General features: G+C 40.8%; 1 protein-coding gene across 1 annotated transcript; it reads left to right on the top strand.

Moving 5' to 3' along the window:
• The first annotated feature begins 261 nt into the window (after window positions 1–261).
• Window positions 262–17,203, top strand: LOC135469709 (uncharacterized). The gene is made up of 12 exons (XM_064748272.1): window positions 262–593; window positions 1,321–1,496; window positions 1,832–2,134; window positions 3,974–4,168; window positions 4,395–4,559; window positions 5,074–5,228; window positions 6,078–6,243; window positions 6,381–6,573; window positions 11,530–11,701; window positions 12,725–12,815; window positions 16,496–16,604; window positions 16,795–17,203. The coding sequence occupies exons 1-11, from the start codon at window positions 434–436 to the stop codon at window positions 16,589–16,591; spliced, it is 1,872 nt and encodes a 623-aa protein (XP_064604342.1). The 5' UTR covers window positions 262–433; the 3' UTR covers window positions 16,592–16,604; window positions 16,795–17,203.
• Window positions 17,204–18,984: the final 1,781 nt, after the last annotated feature.

Below are 18,984 nucleotides of genomic sequence, written 5' to 3'. Positions count from 1 at the left end.
ACAGCGGCGATGTGGGAAATGTATGATTAGCAAGTGGCCTTAACCATTATTTTTGCTTCAGGCAGAGTGCCATTGCAGGGACGCCCGGCCTAAATTGAAGGTGCCGGGAAGAACTTTCAGCTTTTCGGTGTATTTGCGACCATGGTACGTAATTCATTAAACAAAAATGGTACATTAATTCATTAATCGTCAGACCAGTTGCAGCCAGGAGGCAACACAAAAGACAAATGTAAGATTCATCTATGCAGAAACAGTCTAAAATATCCCACAGCAAACTTGATATCGTTTCGCATTGTAACGTTTATGTCAGAGTCATATATTTTATTATTTGCTTGTACAAAAACACAGATATGACTCTAATCAGTCTATCTGTGTTGTGGAGCATCTGTGCAAAAAACACCAAAGGCTGATTTCGTCTGCAGCTGATGTTTTCATGGCAGTTTTGTTCATTATACTGTTTGTAATTCCAGATTTTGCCATCATGACTATCCAAAGTACAAAAAGGTGTTACTTTTTAACGGTTGGCGAAGAAGAGCTGACTGAGACTGTGTTGGAGGAATTAACCAATGTAGTGAAGAATAAATCTGGATCAGGTATTTGATAAAATCATCATGTCATACAGAAGACATTGAACACAATCTTGGCATTCCTGGACTTGTCATCCCAGTTTGTATTGTTGGTTTATAATACACCAAACCACCCAGAGTCCCCTCTCGTGATCTTCTCAACATTTGTTGCTCTTACCTCTTCAGTTTCAGTTTAGTTAGTGGTCAGCAAACCACCTGTCTACACTCCTATTTTAATGTGGAGCTCTTCATGTTTCTTTCTTGGAATCAACCCTAGCAGATATGCGTGGTGGCGTGATGTGGCTAGGCGGAACGGCAGCAGAAACACGCTACTGTAAATGAGTCATTTGCCAAGTCTTTGGTATTGTACTGACACTGCTACAAATATGCTGGTGCCTCCATGTTGAGAGTGCTAGTGCAACACAGTGACCCAGGAGCCTCTCAACAATGCAGTTCACTGTGAGTTCAAGTCCAGCTCATGGTTTCCTCTGCTGTGGTACGTGCTAAGGTCTGCCACCAACCTGCAAATGCTTGTGCATTTCACATTGGCTCTACCTTATTTTATACCCACACATCCGACGTCTGTGAAGTATTTTTGAGTACGGCATAAAACACCAATCATGTATGGAAACAAACAGACAAATGCCTTAGCATGAGGACCCGCTTGATACAAGGTTTATACACTACTGTGAATAGTAGAAATGCAAAACATGTTACTGTTACTGTTACTGATGTCTCCAGCGTTTACCTTCAGCACCGCAGATTGTCTTTGCTGCTCCTGACCCATCTGTACGAGGAAGGAGCCTGTCCGCCTTCTACCTGGCTTTGTTCAGGAAGTATGTACTGCATAGGAATGAGCGCATCACCATTCTCTCCAAGGATGACCAGCTTGTGGCTTTACAACTAGTCCTGGCTGAGAGACAGAAACAGGTCAGCAGCCCATGAAATCACAGTCCATGCTCCACAATCCACATCAAGATATGTCCTGTCTTGCCTTTTGAAGTTAATTAAATTTAATGTGTCCGTCAGAAGAGGTGTCGTTTGTGGATAGGTGTTAGCAGATAAGTCACTCATACCTCAGGGGGTAATAAAACCTGCTGAATTTGATCCAAAATTCACACCCAAAACATTTTTCTAAGACGAATAGAACTCGCAAAATCAGGGAAAGTGATGAGCTTCATCAAGAACGAAATAGTTATTTTAGAGGTTGGATTTGTCATGTAGAAAAGCTGATCTGAGATATGTGTCCTGTGTTTGCATTTTAGGCCGTTGGAGACTTTGATGTTGAGGCCAGTTCAGTTCTTCAGATGAACAAGCATGTATTGAGGCTAAGAACCACCCATTCAGCCAGTGACTCATACCGTGAAGACAAGCCATCCTCCTCTACATCTCAACACGAAGAGGTTTTACAATTATACCAGGACTTTCTGTCTCACAGTAATTACTCCGACATGACAGATGTGTATTTGGCTGTGGTCAGAGAACTAGAACACAATGAAAGCTTGCAAAGGGAGTTTCAGGAGCACAGTTTCATTGTTGTACTGGGTCCGGAGAGAAGTGCTGAAGAGGTACGATCGAGGCTTCATTCCATTATTAAAGCTGCAAAAGCATTAAAAGAATAGAGCACATTTATACAAACTATATCTTAAATGAAAGCGCTCTACAAACTGTGTTTTAGGTTTTTTTTAACCTTTCATTAAAGAGAAATATGGTTTTAGAACATTGCCATTTTCTGCAAAGTCCCGACATGTTTTAGGCTTATCCAGTGAAAAGCCTCCTTTCCACCTGTTGAATATTCAATGCGATGTCAAGGTGCTTAACGTTTTACTCTTACCATATGAATAACGTAGATTTCCAGCCAGCTAAATATGTATGTATATCGTGATAATCATGGATTTTAAGGTCTATGAAAGCCAAAACTAAAAAGAAAGAGTTTGGAATGTTTAGAGAGTTGTTGTCTGCCAAAATTCGTCTGGAATGCCTTGTCCTAATGAGCTGGTGGGCAAAGCTAAGCATGATGACATATATAATCTGTTCAAATGGCAGCGTAAATGAGACTTCTAAGCCTTGAATATTTAACTGTTAAATACTCAAATAATAAGTGTTGCTGACAGAAAATTTAGATATTTTATTTAACCTTAAGTATAGCTCTCTCATTTAAGGTATAGGTTGTATAAATGTGTTTTTTACTTTTAAAGTTGCCCCACAGTGTTATATCTGCCCCACAACAATAAAGTTACCTCACACTATTAAAGTTGCCCCACAGTGTTAAATCTGTCCCACAATAATAAAGTTACCTCACACTGTTAAATCTGCCCCACAACAATAAAGTTACCTCACACTATTAAAGTTTCCCCACAGTGTTAAATCTGCCCCACAACAATAAAGTTACCTCGCACTATTAAAGTTTCCCCACAGTGTTAAATCTGCCCCACAGTAATAAAGTTACCTCACACTATTAAAGCTGGACTACACTATTAAAGCGGTATTTTTAGACAAAGCTTTGTTTACAGGTTGAAATTTAAGTACATAGCTCCAAATTACCTATCCAGCACTGCAGTGACACATTTGTTAACACATCTGCCCCATCTTAGTAAGCAAGAGACCTGTTGTGAGTAGATGAGTACATGTTTAGGTGTATAGCTTACTGTGTGCACTTCCTTATGACAGGCGCTGATGTTGGGGATGCTGTGTAAACAGGCACAAGTGTATGGCATCCAGATGAGCACATGTCTAGGTGTATAGCTTACTGTGAACACTTCCTTTTGACAGGAACTGATGTTGGGGATGCTGTGTAAACAGGCACAAGTGTATGACTGTGTGAACAGGCACAAGTGTATGACATCCAGATGAGCACATGTTTAGGTGTATAGCTTACTGTGTACACTTCCTTTTGACAGGAACTGATGTTGGGGATGCTGTGTAAACAGGCACAAGTGTATGGCATCCAGATGAGAACATGTTTAGGTGTATAGCTTACTGTGCACACTGCCTTATGACAGGAACTGATGTTGGGATGCTGTGTAAACAGGCACAAGTGTATGATGTCCAGATGAGCACATGTCTAGGTGTATAGCTTACTGTGTACACTTCCTTATGACAGGAACTGATGTTGGGATGATGTGTAAACAGGCACAAGTGTATGACATCCAGATGAGCACATGTTTAGGTGTATAGCTTACTGTGTACACTTCCTTTTGACAGGAACTGATGTTGGGCATGCTGTGTAAACAGGCACAAGTGTATGACATCCAGATGAGCACATGTTTAGGTGTATAGCTTACTGTGTTCACTTCCTTATGACAGGAACTGATGTTGGGATGCTGTGTAAACAGGCACAAGTGTATGACATCCAGATGAGCACATGTTTAGGTGTATAGCTTACTGTGTACACTTCCTTGTGACAGGAACTGATGTTGGGGATGCTGTGTAAACAGGCACAAGTGTATGATGTCCAGATGAGCACATGTTTAGGGACCCCAGACCGGCCACCTGACATCTCCTTGGTACCATCAACATTACAACAGACCCTGAAGAAGTCTAGCAAGGGAGAGAACTTTGGCAGGAAAAGTTTTATCACACCACACAAGTCTGCAACAGAGGTAATACATATGTATTTTCATTTTACATATATGCTGACAGTCAAATTATTCATTACATGTATAGGAATGTGGAGACTGAGCAGCATTTTTTTCAGATAGCTAATTAACATATTGATCATTTTTGGTATCAACATTACAGTATGTCTGCCTTACTACATCTGTGAAAGCAAAGCTTTTGATTAAAAACCCTGAGATAAATATGATGTAACATGTGCTTGTTTTGTAGAGCTACGTGCATAGTGCAGTCTTGTCATATTTGGAGCTGTTGGTAAACTCGAGAAGTGAAATGGCCTTAGCACGGGTTGTCAATACCCCTCACAGAGATCTTAATCACGCAGCCTTCACAGACCTCAAGAGATATGCCAGGTTGAAAAACATGCCAATGTACCAGGTATGTATTAAGGGCGCATCAGGTACAAGTTCAATCCTGGGCTTGTATGGGGAATTTACAGATTCCTCAAGTATCTTTGTTGTAAAAGTTGGTCAGTAAATTGCCAGAGGTCTGCAGTTTATCCCTGGCGCTTGGGTATTCCTTCATCTGTAAAAACGGACAGACAGGGATTAAATGAAAACTTTTTAAGTATAGCATTAAATGACATTAAGTTTCTTGCTAAACTGAATGTAATAGCAGGCTAACTGTTTTGGTTGGAGATTGGTTCTGTAGTCACAGTATACTGCCCTGTCATAGCTTGTCAATACACAGATTCTCTCGGCTGTCGGTGGCTTATAGCAAAGAGGCCTATGTCTGAATTCAGTTTTTTGCTTGTCACACTTTGGATTTCAATCTGAAAGATGAACAGTACTTGTTGTTGTATGTTAGTTATCTCCTGTCCGTGTATTGCTCGGCTATTTTACACTTGAAGCGATGTACATGAAGCAATGAAAACAGTATTGTATGTTTTCAGACAGCAACGTCCTTCATCACCAGACTCAGGCTTGGGGGTAAGGGTTATGCCCCAGACAAGTGCTGCCCCCTGGCACAGCATGTCAAAGGCATGGGAGACTTCTCCGACCTGATGCAGAAGCTGCAGACCATACTGGAGGAGGATACAGATGCCAGGTATCAGCAACCCTCATCAAACTTCATCAGTTAAACTAATGTTTATTGTATGTTGTTGTCTCGTTGATGTGGTATTGGGAAGGGGGCTTGAGTGGAGGACAGTTTTGCTTAGGGTTCAGCAGGCATTGGGAAGAGAAGTTTACAGTGCCCAGCTTGTAAAGCCTCATTAATTCTTGCATGGCATCACCTACATGCCCGTTGTTCACTGACCTGCAGCTTGTTTTTATAAGCTTCTGTATTTCAGATGTACCTGTTTACTCCTTATTTACATGTAGTTATCATGCAGTTTGATCACACACGTAGTTATCATGCAGTTTGATCACACATGTAGTTATCATGCTATTTGATCACAAATATAGTTATCATGCTAATTGATCACACATGTAGCTATCATGCTATTTGATCACACATGTAACTATCATGCTGTTTGATCACACGTAGTTATCGTGCAATTTGATCACACATGTAGTTGTCATGCTATTTGATCACACATGTAGTTATCATGCTATTTGATCACGTGTGTCACCAATACCAGGGTTTATAGAGTAAATCTCCAGTCTTTTGCTAAGCAGCAGACATTTAGTTCAGACAGATGCATTACAACGTATCTTCAGTATAGTGGCTGCGGAATGGCTGATGTATTGCTCATGTGCTCAGCCCTCAATCGTTTATTTTTCTTACCACCATTTTGGAAAAGCATGACAAAATGTGAATTTCGCAGCCATTGATGATGAATTATTAGTTGAAGAATGCATGAGTTAGATGTTGTGACAATTTTACATGTACACTGATTGAAGAAATAGTACATGTACATGTAAAGAAAGCCTGGTGACCTTGTTGGTTTTCCAGGTCTGCATGTAGAAGAGTAGTCAATGTGCTGAAGAATGCCTTCTTACGTAACAAGGAAAACCGGCTGAGAAGTAGCAGCATTGAGTCCTGTGCAGAGAGAATACAGCAGGCGTTAGCAGAAATCATAGCCCAGATAGACCAGGCCAGCCTTCTTACCCCAGATAAGGTATGTGTGGTTTGGATGTGATACAGGGGGATGTCATGCAGTGGGGATGTCACGTAGTGGGGATGTCACGCAGTGGGGATGTCACCCAGTGGGGATGTCACCCAGTGGGGATGTCACCCAGTTGGGATGTCACCCAGTGGGGATGTCGCGCAGTGGGGATGTCACCCAGTGGGGATGTCACCCAGTGGGAATGTCACCCATTGGGGATGTCACACAGTGGGGATGTCACCCAGTGGGGATGTCACACAGTGGGAATGTCACCCAGTGGGGATGTCACACAGTGGGGATGTCACCCAGCGGGAATGTCACCCAGTGGGAATGTCACACAGGGTTTGGCTTTAGGAATATTCTCATACATATCTTGTCCAACCAATCGCCCCGGAATCCATAAAACCATGTGGATTCACATTGCAAACAGGGCAAAATAAATGTGATAATTTTGATTTAACAGCATTATCGTACATTGTACCTGTCAGTCACTTACAGTTCAGAAGGTCGATATAGTTACGCTCATTTTAGTATATGGCATTAAACAACAATGAAGTCATTTGGTTCTGAGGTTTTCAGCTGGCTTGTAGTGAGTGTCGTCGTCCGCTACCAAATTCAGGATTTCAGTTCTTGAGCTGTTGTTTTGTATCCATGTTTCTCACACTACCACTTTAATATTTCCACTCCCGAGCCATACGCTATTATAGTCCAAACCAGTTAGTGAAATTGTGGTTTATGGCTTCCACTAAGTCACACCCTCGGTGATTCCTTTTATGGCAAAAGGGTTCACATACTGTATTCCTTATTTGGCAACTGGTCCAACGCAGTTGAATAAAACTTAAACATTGTTTGTCTTTTCTCCACTAATTTTGAGGACTGAAAACACTATGTTGTCTGAAAGTTGTGGATTTTAAAAAGAAAATTCAAAACTTCAAGAAGATAATCTGTGGTCATAGTGAGTGAATGATGGCTTGTTTTCGAAGACATAAATCTCAGTCCCCCCCCCCCCCCCCAAATAAAACTTGACAGATGATAAAGACATTTTGTTAATATTTGGTGTGTTATTCATAATTGACAGTGTTTAAAACCATTTTCAACTGAAAAAAAATCTTTAGAGCAGAAGAATGCAAAATTACCCTTTGAATGATTCTTCTTTCATAAAAAATGCATTAAATCTGCGTCAGTATTCATGTTTCTTTAGATCTTGCGGGATAGTGTGTGTGAAGTGAAATCATAGCAAATTTATTAAAATATTTCACCTCTGAATTGGTTTTTCATCAAATTTATAGGAATGACTCAAAACCACATTACTTTGCATAAGAAATTATATAGATAAAATCAGCTCAAAGGTGACTGAGAAACAGTGTAAAAATTATCAGTTTGCAATCGACCGGTAGATCCAGGATCAATCCTTGATCAAGTCACACCTAAGACTTTAAAAGAGGAAGTTGTAACTTCCTCGCTTGGCGTTCAGCCTGAAGGGGATAGTGCAACGACTGGTTGACCCGTATCAGTATAATGGCTCGGACGGGGCGGCTTACATGCCTTCGGTAAGTCGTCTCAGTCAAGCAGCACTAAATAAAACAGCGGTGGAAATCTGTCCTGCAGCAAGGAGGCACATTACACGTACATGCACCCTAAGGATTCCTTCGTCGTCATATGACTGAAAAATTGTTGAGTACGGCGTTAAACCCCAAGCACTCACTCAAACTTAAAAATATTTTAAATAAATCATTTATCTGCTGCATGGACATTCAAGTATGTAGATGTGTGTATAGGGGAACAAGGTGAAAATCACATTAATGTGGTAATTTTACAATTCAATTAGCTTTAAGGGATGAATTACTAATTTTCGGTCTAAAAATCTCACCTGCAGGTAGGCCTACTAAGTTAAAATGTATATGTATGGGTGATTGTAGTTGCCATTCTTGTCACTTTTAAAGAATAAATGAAGCAAATATCAGTAAAAATAAAACTTTTGAACAATACTGAAAAATATTAAGACAGGCATGTTACACATTATTCATATGTGTAGCTTACATTAATTGTGTGTTCAGAAAGAAAACATGTGCTGCAGAAGCTGAACCAGACCAGTTTCCCTGGCATGGATACATAGATACATGGATACATAGATACATGGATGCATGGATACATAGATACATGGATGCATGGATACATGGATACATGGATACATGGATACATAGATACATGGATACATGGATACATAGATACATGGATGCATGGATACATAGATACATGGATACATGGATACATGGATGCATGGATACATAGATACATGGATGCATGGATACATGGATGCATGGATACATAGATACATGGATGCATGGATACATGGATACATGGATGCATAGATACATGGATGCATGGATACATAGATGCATGGATACATGGATGCATGGATACATGGATGCATGGATACATAGATACATGGATGCATGGATACATGGATGCATGGATACATGGATACATAGATACATGGATACATAGATGCATGGATACATAGATACATGGATGCATGGATACATAGATACATGGATGCATGGATACATGGATGCATGGATACATGGATGCATGGATACATGGATACATGGATACATAGATACATGGATACATGGATGCATGGATACATAGATACATGGATGCATGGATACATGGATGCATGGATACATAGATACATGGATACATGGATGCATAGATACATGGATGCATGGATACATAGATGCATGGATACATGGATACATGGATGCATGGATACATGGATGCATGGATACATATATACATGGATGCATGGATACATGGATGCATGGATACATGGATGCATGGATACATAGATACATGGATGCATGGATACATGGATACATAGATACATGGATGCATGGATACATAGATGCATGGATACATGGATGCATGGATACATGAATACATAGATACATGGATACATAGATACATGGATACATAGATACATAGATACATGGATACATAGATGCATGGATACATGGATACATAGATACATGGATGCATGGATACATAGATGCATGGATACATGGATGCATGGATACATGAATACATAGATACATGGATACATAGATACATGGATACATAGATACATAGATACATGGATACATGGATACATAGATGCATGGATGCATGGATACATGGATACATAGATACATGGATGCATGGATACATAGATGCATGGATACATGGATGCATGGATACATGAATACATAGATACATGGATACATAGATACATGGATACATAGATACATGGATACATAGATACGTGGATACATAGATACATGGATGCATGGATTGAGTAAACCATGCACAGACTACAACAGTCCTTAATCAGTGGCATGTTTGAGAGCTGGTTCATCAACAAACGGCTTTTCAGTTTATGTTTATTCATTAGAAATTACGCCATACTTTGTCAGATACTGATAATAATCATTCTAGTTGTGATCAAAGTATATAGCCAAGGTCCACTATTACTAACTCTTGGTCCAGATATAAGTATATAGCTAAGGTCCACTATTACTAACTCTTGGTCCAGATATAAGTATATAGCCAAGGTCCACTATTACTAACTCTTGGTCCAGATATAAGTATATAGCCAAGGTCCACTATTACTAAGTCTTGGTCCAGATATAAGTATATAGCCAAGGTCCACTATTACTAAGTCTTGGTCCAGATATAAGTATATAGCCAAGGTCCACTATTACTAACTCTTGGTCCAGATATAAGTATATAGCCAAGGTCCACTATTACTAACTCTTGGTCCAGATATAAGTATATAGCTAAGGTCCACTATTACTAACTCTTGGTCCAGATATAAGTATATAGCCAAGGTCCACTATTACTAACTCTTGGTCCAGATATAAGTATATAGCCAAGGTCCACTATTACTAACTCTTGGTCCAGATATAAGTATATAGCCAAGGTCCACTATTATTAAGTCTTGGTCCAGATATAAGTATATAGCCAAGGTCCACTATTATTAAGTCTTGGTCCAGATATAAGTATATAGCCAAGGTCCACTATTACTAACTCTTGGTCCAGATATAAGTATATAGCCAAGGCCCACTATTACCAAGTCTTGGTCCAGATATAAGTATATAGCCAAGGTCCACTATTACCAAGTCTTAGTCCAGATATAAGTATATAGCCAAGGTCCACTATTACTAACTCTTGGTCCAGATATAAGTATATAGCCAAGGTCCACTATTACTAACTCTTGGTCCAGATATAAGTATATAGCCAAGGTCCACTATTATTAAGTCTTGGTCCAGATATAAGTATATAGCCAAGGTCCACTTTTACTAAGTCTTGGTCCAGATATAAGTATATAGCCAAGGTCCACTATTACTAAGTCTTGGTCCAGATATAAGTATATAGCCAAGGTCCACTGTTACTAAGTCTTGGTCCAGATATAAGTATATAGCCAAGGCCCACTATTACTAAGTCTTGGTCCAGATATAAGTATATAGCCAAGGCCCACTATTACCAAGTCTTGGTCCAGATATAAGTATATAGCAAAGGTCCACTATTACTAAGTCTTGGTCCAGATATAAGTATATAGCTAAGGTCCACCATTACTAAGTCTTGGTCCAGATATAAGTATATAGCCAAGGCTCACTATTACCAAGTCTTAGTCCAGATATAAGTATATAGCCAAGGTCCACTATTACCAAGTCTTGGTCCAGATATAAGTATATAGCCAAGGTCCACTATTACTAAGTCTTGGTCCAGATATAAGTATATAGCTAAGGTGCACTATTACTAAGTCTTGGTCCAGATATAAGTATATAGCTAAGGTCCACTATTATAGAGTCTTAGTCCGGAAATACGTTCAGCCAGTTGTAGCCTAGGGCTCATTAAATGAATCTGCTGATTATAGAGCTCAGAAGCTGGCTTTTTTGTACATCGTAACTTGTGAGTTAATAGGACACGGCGATTTGATGTTTCCAGTCTTCATTCCAGTAATGTTTCTGTGAAGAGAAATCTGGAAAGTTTACAAACACACAGAGCTTTGGGTAAATAAAGCCTTGTCAAAGTTTTCACCGAGCATCAAGTCTAATGCCATTTTATCAGTGATAACTTTCCTTGTGTAACTGTTTTCAGCATGTGGTTATTTCCTTTATTAGCACAGACATTTCCTTTGGAATTAAATCAGTTATAAGTTTAATGTGTAACAGTGCGGTTGACAAATTTGTGGAATATAATTAACATGATAGTGGCTAATTACATACCTAGCAATTGATTCTCTTCCCTTGCCAGCCTGCAGGGTGTGGAGGTACCATGGTAGGGAGACAGTCCCTGAAGATTATCCGTATGTTCTTAGATCAAGAGCCACAAAACAGACTTCTGCTCATGCAGGCAACATATTTGGGGACCTATTCTCCAGTCAAAAGACACCAGTTCATTTCCCATGCCTCCTGACAAAATTCAGGTGAGGGTTTATTTATATATTTATCTTTTTTGCCTTCAAAGAATTAGTATATCTGGCTTGTAGAACACACTGAATTCTTCAACTTTTTTGCCGTCACAGAGGTGTTTATTCGAGCAGTTTGTCAGGGCATTACTCGGCGTAGACTGATAAAATTATACTTTTTATGAAGCCCAGAAATTGGCCAACCCAACCAATGTACTTTTGTCTCCAAATAAAATAAAAATTTGCATAAATTCACTTAAAGTTACCATTTTATGTCTGAAAAGTTCGAGGGATTATGGTAGCATATATAATACATAGCTAAAAATAATAGCATGTAATTCCTGCTAGCTAGTGGGCTGTTATATGATAAGGGCACAAACTAACCTGTTGGTACTTAGGCAGTGTTTGACGGAGTAGCTCATGGCCGAATGATAACAAAAACTTGTCTCTCAATCGCAAGGGCACAGAGATAGGTGCAAGTTAAATCCCCTTCCTTGGGCAGGTGACTTGTAGATTCCCTTGTTCTCGCCACTCGAGGGACCTAGGTGACAGTAGGTTGCCTTGTTCTCACTGCTCATGGGGCCTAGCTGACAATAGTGGACAACCATGCCGTAGTGGCGATTTATGCAGTTTAAAGTTCATTAAATATAATTAAGATGTACAAAATAGAGAGAAAAACCATAGGAGCGACAATTGTGTGATAGCTGGCAAATGGCCACACATAACCGTTGAAGTAAGCCCTTTTTTCAGTTTACCTCAGTTAAGGTTTTATTCTAAGTGTTCTAAGTGGTACCAGCAGCAAATTACACGCCCCCTGGCACCATGGCCTAAGCAAAATTAGGTAAAAATAAACAATGCAGTGAAGACCTCTACGTGAAAGTCATTGAAGTAGCATGTGGAAAAGTTTGTCAGTAAGTTGCCAGATGTAGTTCACCTGCTTATGAAATGACAGTCATTGTATTCATGAAGTATAAAATTGCTGAGTTGAGTATACAATATGAAACAAGAATCCCATTAAATAGGCCTATCTCGCTGCCTCAGGTCACCAGGAGAACCAGAAGTGGAAGAGAAACTAAACCAGTCTTTGAGGGATCGCATGAAAGCAAAGGTGGCAGAGCAGAAGCGGTCTAAAGTAAGAAATTTGTTAATTAGGTGTGGGGCCTCCACAGCTCAGTTGGTTAGTGCGCTAGCGCAGCATAATGACCCAGGAGCCTCTCACCAGTGCAGTCGCTGTGAGTTCAAGTCCAGCTCATGCTGGCTTCCTCTCCAGCCCTATGTGCGAAGGTCTGTCGGCAACCCGCGGATGGCCGGTGGGTTTCCCGCTGCCTCTGCCCGGATTCCACCCACCATAATGCTTGCTGCCCTCGTATGAGTGAAATATTCTTGAGTACAGCGTAAAACACCAATCAAATAAATAAATGAAAGTAATTAAATGTACATGTTGTATGATGTCCTTGTGACTTGTATAATATGATGGCAGCTTGTTGGTAGTCCTCAGTGACTGACCAACCAGGAATGCCCTTGACCAGGGAGGGGAAGATTGGTTACCAGGGAGGTGAAGTGTGCTGCATGGAGAGGTGAAGCATGGCTACCTGAGAGGTGAGGTGTTGGTTCCAGGAGAGGTGAAGCATGGTTCCTGGAGAGGTGAAGTTTGGTTCCTGGAGAGATGAAGCATGATTGCTAGGAAAGTGAATTTTGGTTTCCAAGAGAGATGAAGCAGGGTTACCAGGGAGGTGATGTTTGGTTCCTGGAGAGGTGAAGCATGGTTATCAGGGAGGTGAATTTTGGTTCCAAGAGAGGTGAACCATGGTTCCAAGGAGGTGGAGTGTGGTTCCTGGAGAGGTGAAGCATGGTTACCAGGGGGGTGAATTTTGGTTCCAAGAGAGGTGAAGTGTGGTTACGTGTTACATTTATGCCTCCATAGTTTTCTTAGGTGTCCTACAGTAAACTGTTAAAGCATTGGAAGTTTTTAGTACCTGCAGTGAACTAAGCATTGGAAGTTGTGTGGTACCAGCAGTGAACTAAGCATTGGCAAGTAGTTGTGTGGTACCAGCAGTGAACTAAGCGTTGGAAGTTGTGTGGTAGGAGCAGTGAACTAAGCATTGGAAGGTTGTGTGGTACCAGCAGTGAACTAAGCATTGGAAGTTGTGTGGCACCAGCAGTGAACTAAGCATTGGAAGTAGTTGTGTGGTACTAGCAGTAAACTTTGCGTTGGAAGTTGTGTGGTATTAGCAGTGGACAGCATTGGAAGTTGTGTGGTACCAGCAGTGAACTAAGCATTGGAAGTTGTGTGGTATTAGCAGTGAACTAAGCATTGGAAGTTGTGTGGTACCATCAGTGAACTAAGCATTGGAAGTTGTGTGGTACCAGCAGTGAACTAAGCATTGGAAGTTGTGTGGTACCTGCAGTGAACTAAGCATTGGAAGTTGTGTGGTACCTGCAGTGAACTAAGCATTGGAAGTTGTGTGGTACCAGCAGTGAACTAAGCATTGGAAGTTGTGTGGTACCAACAGTGAACTAAGCATTGGAAGTTGTGTGGTACCAGCAGTGAACTAAGCATTGGAAGTTGTGTGGTACCAGCAGTGAACGAAGCATTGGAAGTTGTGTGGTACCAGCAGTGAACTAAGCATTGGAAGTTGTGTGGTACCAGCAGTGAACTAAGCATTGAAAGTTGTGTGGTACCAACAGTGAACTAAGCATTGGAAGTTGTGTGGTACCAGGAGTGAACTAAGCATTGCAAGTTGTGTGGTACCAGCAGTAGGACTAAGCATTGGAAAGTTGTGTGGTACCAGCGGTGAACTTAGCATTGGAAGTTGTGTGGTACCAGCGGTAGACAGCATTGGAAGTTGTGTGGTACCAGGAGTGAACTAAGCATTGGAAGTTGTGTGGTACCAGCAGTAGACAGCATTGGAAGTTGTGTGGTACCAGGAGTGAACTAAGCATTGGAAGTTGTGTGTATCAGCAGTGAACTAAGCATTGGAAGTTGTGTGGTACCAGGAGTGAACTAAGCATAGGAAGTTGTGTGGTACCAGCAGTGAACTAAGCATTGGAAGTTGTGTGGTACCAGCAGTAGACAGCATTGGAAGCTGTGTGGTACCAGCAGTGAACTAAGCATTGGAAGTAGTTGTGTGGTACCAGCAGTGAACTAAGCGTTGGAAGTTGTGTGGTAGGAGCAGTGAACTAAGCATTGGAAGTTGTGTGGTACCAGCAGTGAACTAAGCATTGGAAGTTGTGTGGCACCAGCAGTGAACTAAGCATTGGAAGTAGTTGTGTGGTACTAGCAGTAAACTTTGCGTTGGAAGTTGTGTGGTATTAGCAGTGGACAGCATTGGAAGTTGTGTGGTACCAGCAGTGAACTAAGCATTGGAAGTTGTGTGGTATTAGCAGTGAACTAAGCATTGGAAGTTGTGTGGTACCAGGAGTGAACTAAGCATTGGAAGTTGTGTGGTACCAGCAGTGAACTAAGCATTGGAAGTTGTGTCGGTACCTGCAGTGAACTAAGCATTGGAAGTTGTGTGGTACCTGCAGTGAACTAAGCATTGGAAGTTGTGTGGTACCAGCAGTGAACTAAGCATTGGAAGTTGTGTGGTACCAACAGTGAACTAAGCATTGGAAGTTGTGTGGTACCAGCAGTGAACTAAGCATTGGAAGTTGTGTGGTACCAGCAGTGAACGAAGCATTGGAAGTTGTGTGGTACCAGCAGTGAACTAAGCATTGGAAGTTGTGTGGTACCAGCAGTGAACTAAGCATTGAAAGTTGTGTGGTACCAACAGTGAACTAAGCATTGGAAGTTGTGTGGTACCAGGAGTGAACTAAGCATTGCAAGTTGTGTGGTACCAGCAGTAGACTAAGCATTGGAAAGTTGTGTGGTACCAGCGGTGAACTTAGCATTGGAAGTTGTGTGGTACCAGCGGTAGACAGCATTGGAAGTTGTGTGGTACCAGGAGTGAACTAAGCATTGGAAGTTGTGTGGTACCAGCAGTAGACAGCATTGGAAGTTGTGTGGTACCAGGAGTGAACTAAGCATTGGAAGTTGTGTGGTATCAGCAGTGAACTAAGCATTGGAAGTTGTGTGGTACCAGGAGTGAACTAAGCATAGGAAGTTGTGTGGTACCAGCAGTGAACTAAGCATTGGAAGTTGTGTGGTACCAGCAGTAGACAGCATTGGAAGCTGTGTGGTACCAGCAGTGAACTAAGCATTGGAAGTTGTGTGGTACCAGCAGTAGACAGCATTGGAAGTTGTGTGGTACCAGGAGTGAACTAAGCATTGGAAGTTTTGTGGTATTAGCAGTGAACTAAGCATTGGAAGTTGTGTGGTACCAGCAGTAGACAGCAATTGGAAGTTGTGTGGTACCAGGAGTGAACTAAGCATTGGAAGTTGTGTGGTATTAGCAGTGAACTAAGCATTGGAAGTTGTGTGGTACCAGGAGTGAACTAAGCATTGGAAGTTGTGTGGTACCAACAGTGAACTAAGCATTGGAAGTTGTGTGGTACCATCAGTGAACTAAGCATTGGAAGTTGTGTAGTACCAGCAGCGATTCACCCACAATATACACTACTGTAATTCTTCAATGTTTTGGCATGTTTGCAAAGTGTTTATTCAGGCATATACAGAGGGCATTGTTCTGTGTAGGTTGCTAAAATTATACTTTTTGCAATTTTTTTATTTTTTCTCTCCAAAATCAATTTAAAAACTTAAAACCACAATGAAAGTTCCTCTTTAATATGCGAAAATGTTGAGGAAATAGGGAACAACATGAGTGATGTTAAATTTACCTCTACAAATGCTAACTGTGCACATGTATATTTCAGACTAAGCCTGTACGGTACAGGTCTGAGATGGAATGGGCAATGCCCTTACACAGCGTGGCTGATGAGCTCACGGGGTGTGTCATGACAACCAGGTGATTGTAATGCCTAGGTAAGTAGCTTACTGGTGTTTATGCATTGGCATTTTGGCTGATAACTACCGTACGTTTTTAACTAAATGTTTATGTGAAGCTGCCTTCGTCTTGTAAATTTAATTCATGTTGGCTTTTTTATGTTTTGCGTTTCAACTGTATGTTTTTTCATTGATATTTCATTTGTTATTACTTGTTTTCTTTTGCAAGCAAAACATTGGTGCAGCCTGGAGAAAACACCATTGTGGGTCTCTCAGTGGCTAGCCGAGTTCAGGAATCTGCAAAGGACAAAGAAAACGCAAGTAATGTGTCTGACAGGAACAGCAAGCTGACAAAAGGAGGAAGCAAGAAGAGTGGAAGAAACTGGGACACAAACCTAAAAACTGTGGAGACATCTACTTCTGAATCCAAGGACATCAACGCTTTCGAAAGTGGTGATGTTTCTTCTCAGCCACCATCCAAGAAAACGCAAACTGCAGACAGAGAAACCAAAGAAGACTGTTCGTAGGAAACTTATTCCACAGATTAAAGGACAGCAAAGCCTAACCAAATTTTTCAGAGTATGAAAGAAGACTGTTAGATGTAAAGAGTGAGGATATGTTTTTTTTTCTTTTAAGTAAGGGTCAACAGCTTAAAAATGAGTGTGTTTGTATGGAATATAAAACGTTTGAAGTATTCGATGTTATGTGCAATATTGTAAATGTTTTAGGCTATTTCAAGGCCTGCCTCTCTTGTCTTTTTAACAATTGATACTTTTTACATATCAGCAAAATTAAATTATGCTGAACTTTCTTCTATTTTAGCTGGATTTCTGTCTACTTTATTGTGTGGGTGAAGTAGCTTTTTGGGTAAGATTTGCAACTCATAACCCCAAAATGCATGAAGAGCAGATTCAATTCTCGCCTTGGACAGTAGATTGTTGTGGTCTCATTTTTTTTTTTTTTTTTTTGGACCTTGGCCTTTCGCAGTCGAAGACTACCTCCGTTGAACCTGCTTATATCATTTTGTGGATGTTTTTGGAATATAACTTTTTGGAATGTTCGTCATTTCCTCTCCGGCTGTGCGTTAGGAGTTCTGCCAGTAACCTGCGGATGGTCATGGGTCCCCTCCCCCCCCCCCCCCCCCCCCCCGAGTTGCCGGGTTTGCTTCCACCATAATGCTGGCATTCATCGTATAAGTGAAATATTCTTGAGTACGACGTGAAATACCAACGAATTCAAAGCAATATGTTCGTTATAACATACCATAGGTTTTCGCTTTACCCTGGGCACTACAGTTTTCTCCACTGATCAAAATGACTGCCATGGTATAAGTTAAACATTCTTGAATACAGAGACAGTATATCTTCCCTAAAGAAGAAAAAACGAAAATGGAGAAGCCTTAAAACAAGGCACATTGTGAAGATATGTTTGTGTCAGGTATAGTCTGTTACTGGACACCTCCAGACTTCGAGCCGTAGCTGGACAGGAGAATGCGAACTTTTTGGTCAGGGACAAGAGCTGAACCAAATGGGATCAAGGGTATTTTAGCAACCTGTAACTTACAACTGGAAAAATACTGCCTTGAACCTGTGTTCATTTACTCATTTGATTTGAGTTAAGAGAGTCCGAAGAACATTTCACTTTACAGTCAGTTTTATGTCTGAAGAAAACGGAGCAGAGCCTGGATAAAATCGCCTTTTTGTCCTTGTTGGTGGTTAACGTACTCCGAATGCTGGAGGATTGTATAAGTAGTTCCAAGAGACGGTGGGGTTCAGACAGATCTGATCTTACAATGGTCTTCGCTATCTGAGTTGTCTCAGATTGGTATATAAGAACTGGGAGTACATCTGCGCCATCAGTCAATCTCACCGTTTAGTCTAAGGACTCGTCGTCGTGAAAAATTGTTAAGTACGACGTTAAACCCCGATTACTCATTCACTCAGTGTTCAGTTACGACAAGCATGGTATTTTTTTACCATAGGTAATAGACTTTAGCCTATGCATTCCCGACCGTATCGACAACTGGCGACTTTCGCACTGAATGTAGGTGGGCATCTGTATATAATTTGCGTGTTTCTTGTCCGTTCCACATTTCTTTAATAATATTTGTAGCTGAACGGCCATTCTGGAAACTACAGCAATATCTTCACTTAAATATAGGCCTAGAGGTTTTTTGCAGGTAAAAAATTGCCAATTTAAGGTTGACTGAAAAGTTTTAATTCACACAGGGAAATTTTCTGTTGAAAATAGGAAAAAAAACACCAAAAACGGGTAAGTGTTGAAGTACAAAACTGAATAAAAACAATGGTAATTTTGCTTAAAATGGATGTGGGGACCCCTGATTAGAACTAGACGGGGCACTGTATCAAGCTCTAATTCAATAAGATAAGCTGTTTGGACAAAACGGCCGTAAAAATAT

Source organism: Liolophura sinensis, chromosome 7, assembly GCF_032854445.1.
Source record: "Liolophura sinensis isolate JHLJ2023 chromosome 7, CUHK_Ljap_v2, whole genome shotgun sequence".
Classification (NCBI taxonomy): Eukaryota; Metazoa; Mollusca; class Polyplacophora; order Chitonida; family Chitonidae; genus Liolophura; species Liolophura sinensis.
This window is presented reverse-complemented; position numbering and strand designations above follow the sequence as displayed.

What these genes read in the sequence shown, in the direction of transcription:
- LOC135469709 (XM_064748272.1), top strand. Translation starts at nt 434, where the DNA reads ATGGCAGTTTTGTTCATTATACTGTTTGTAATTCCAGATTTTGCCATC. An exon ending in CACACAAGTCTGCAACAGAG is followed by an intron (nt 4,169 to 4,394) that starts GTAATACATATG and finishes CTTGTTTTGTAG; the next exon opens with AGCTACGTGCATAGTGCAGT. An exon ending in GAGGAGGATACAGATGCCAG is followed by an intron (nt 5,229 to 6,077) that starts GTATCAGCAACC and finishes TTGGTTTTCCAG; the next exon opens with GTCTGCATGTAGAAGAGTAG.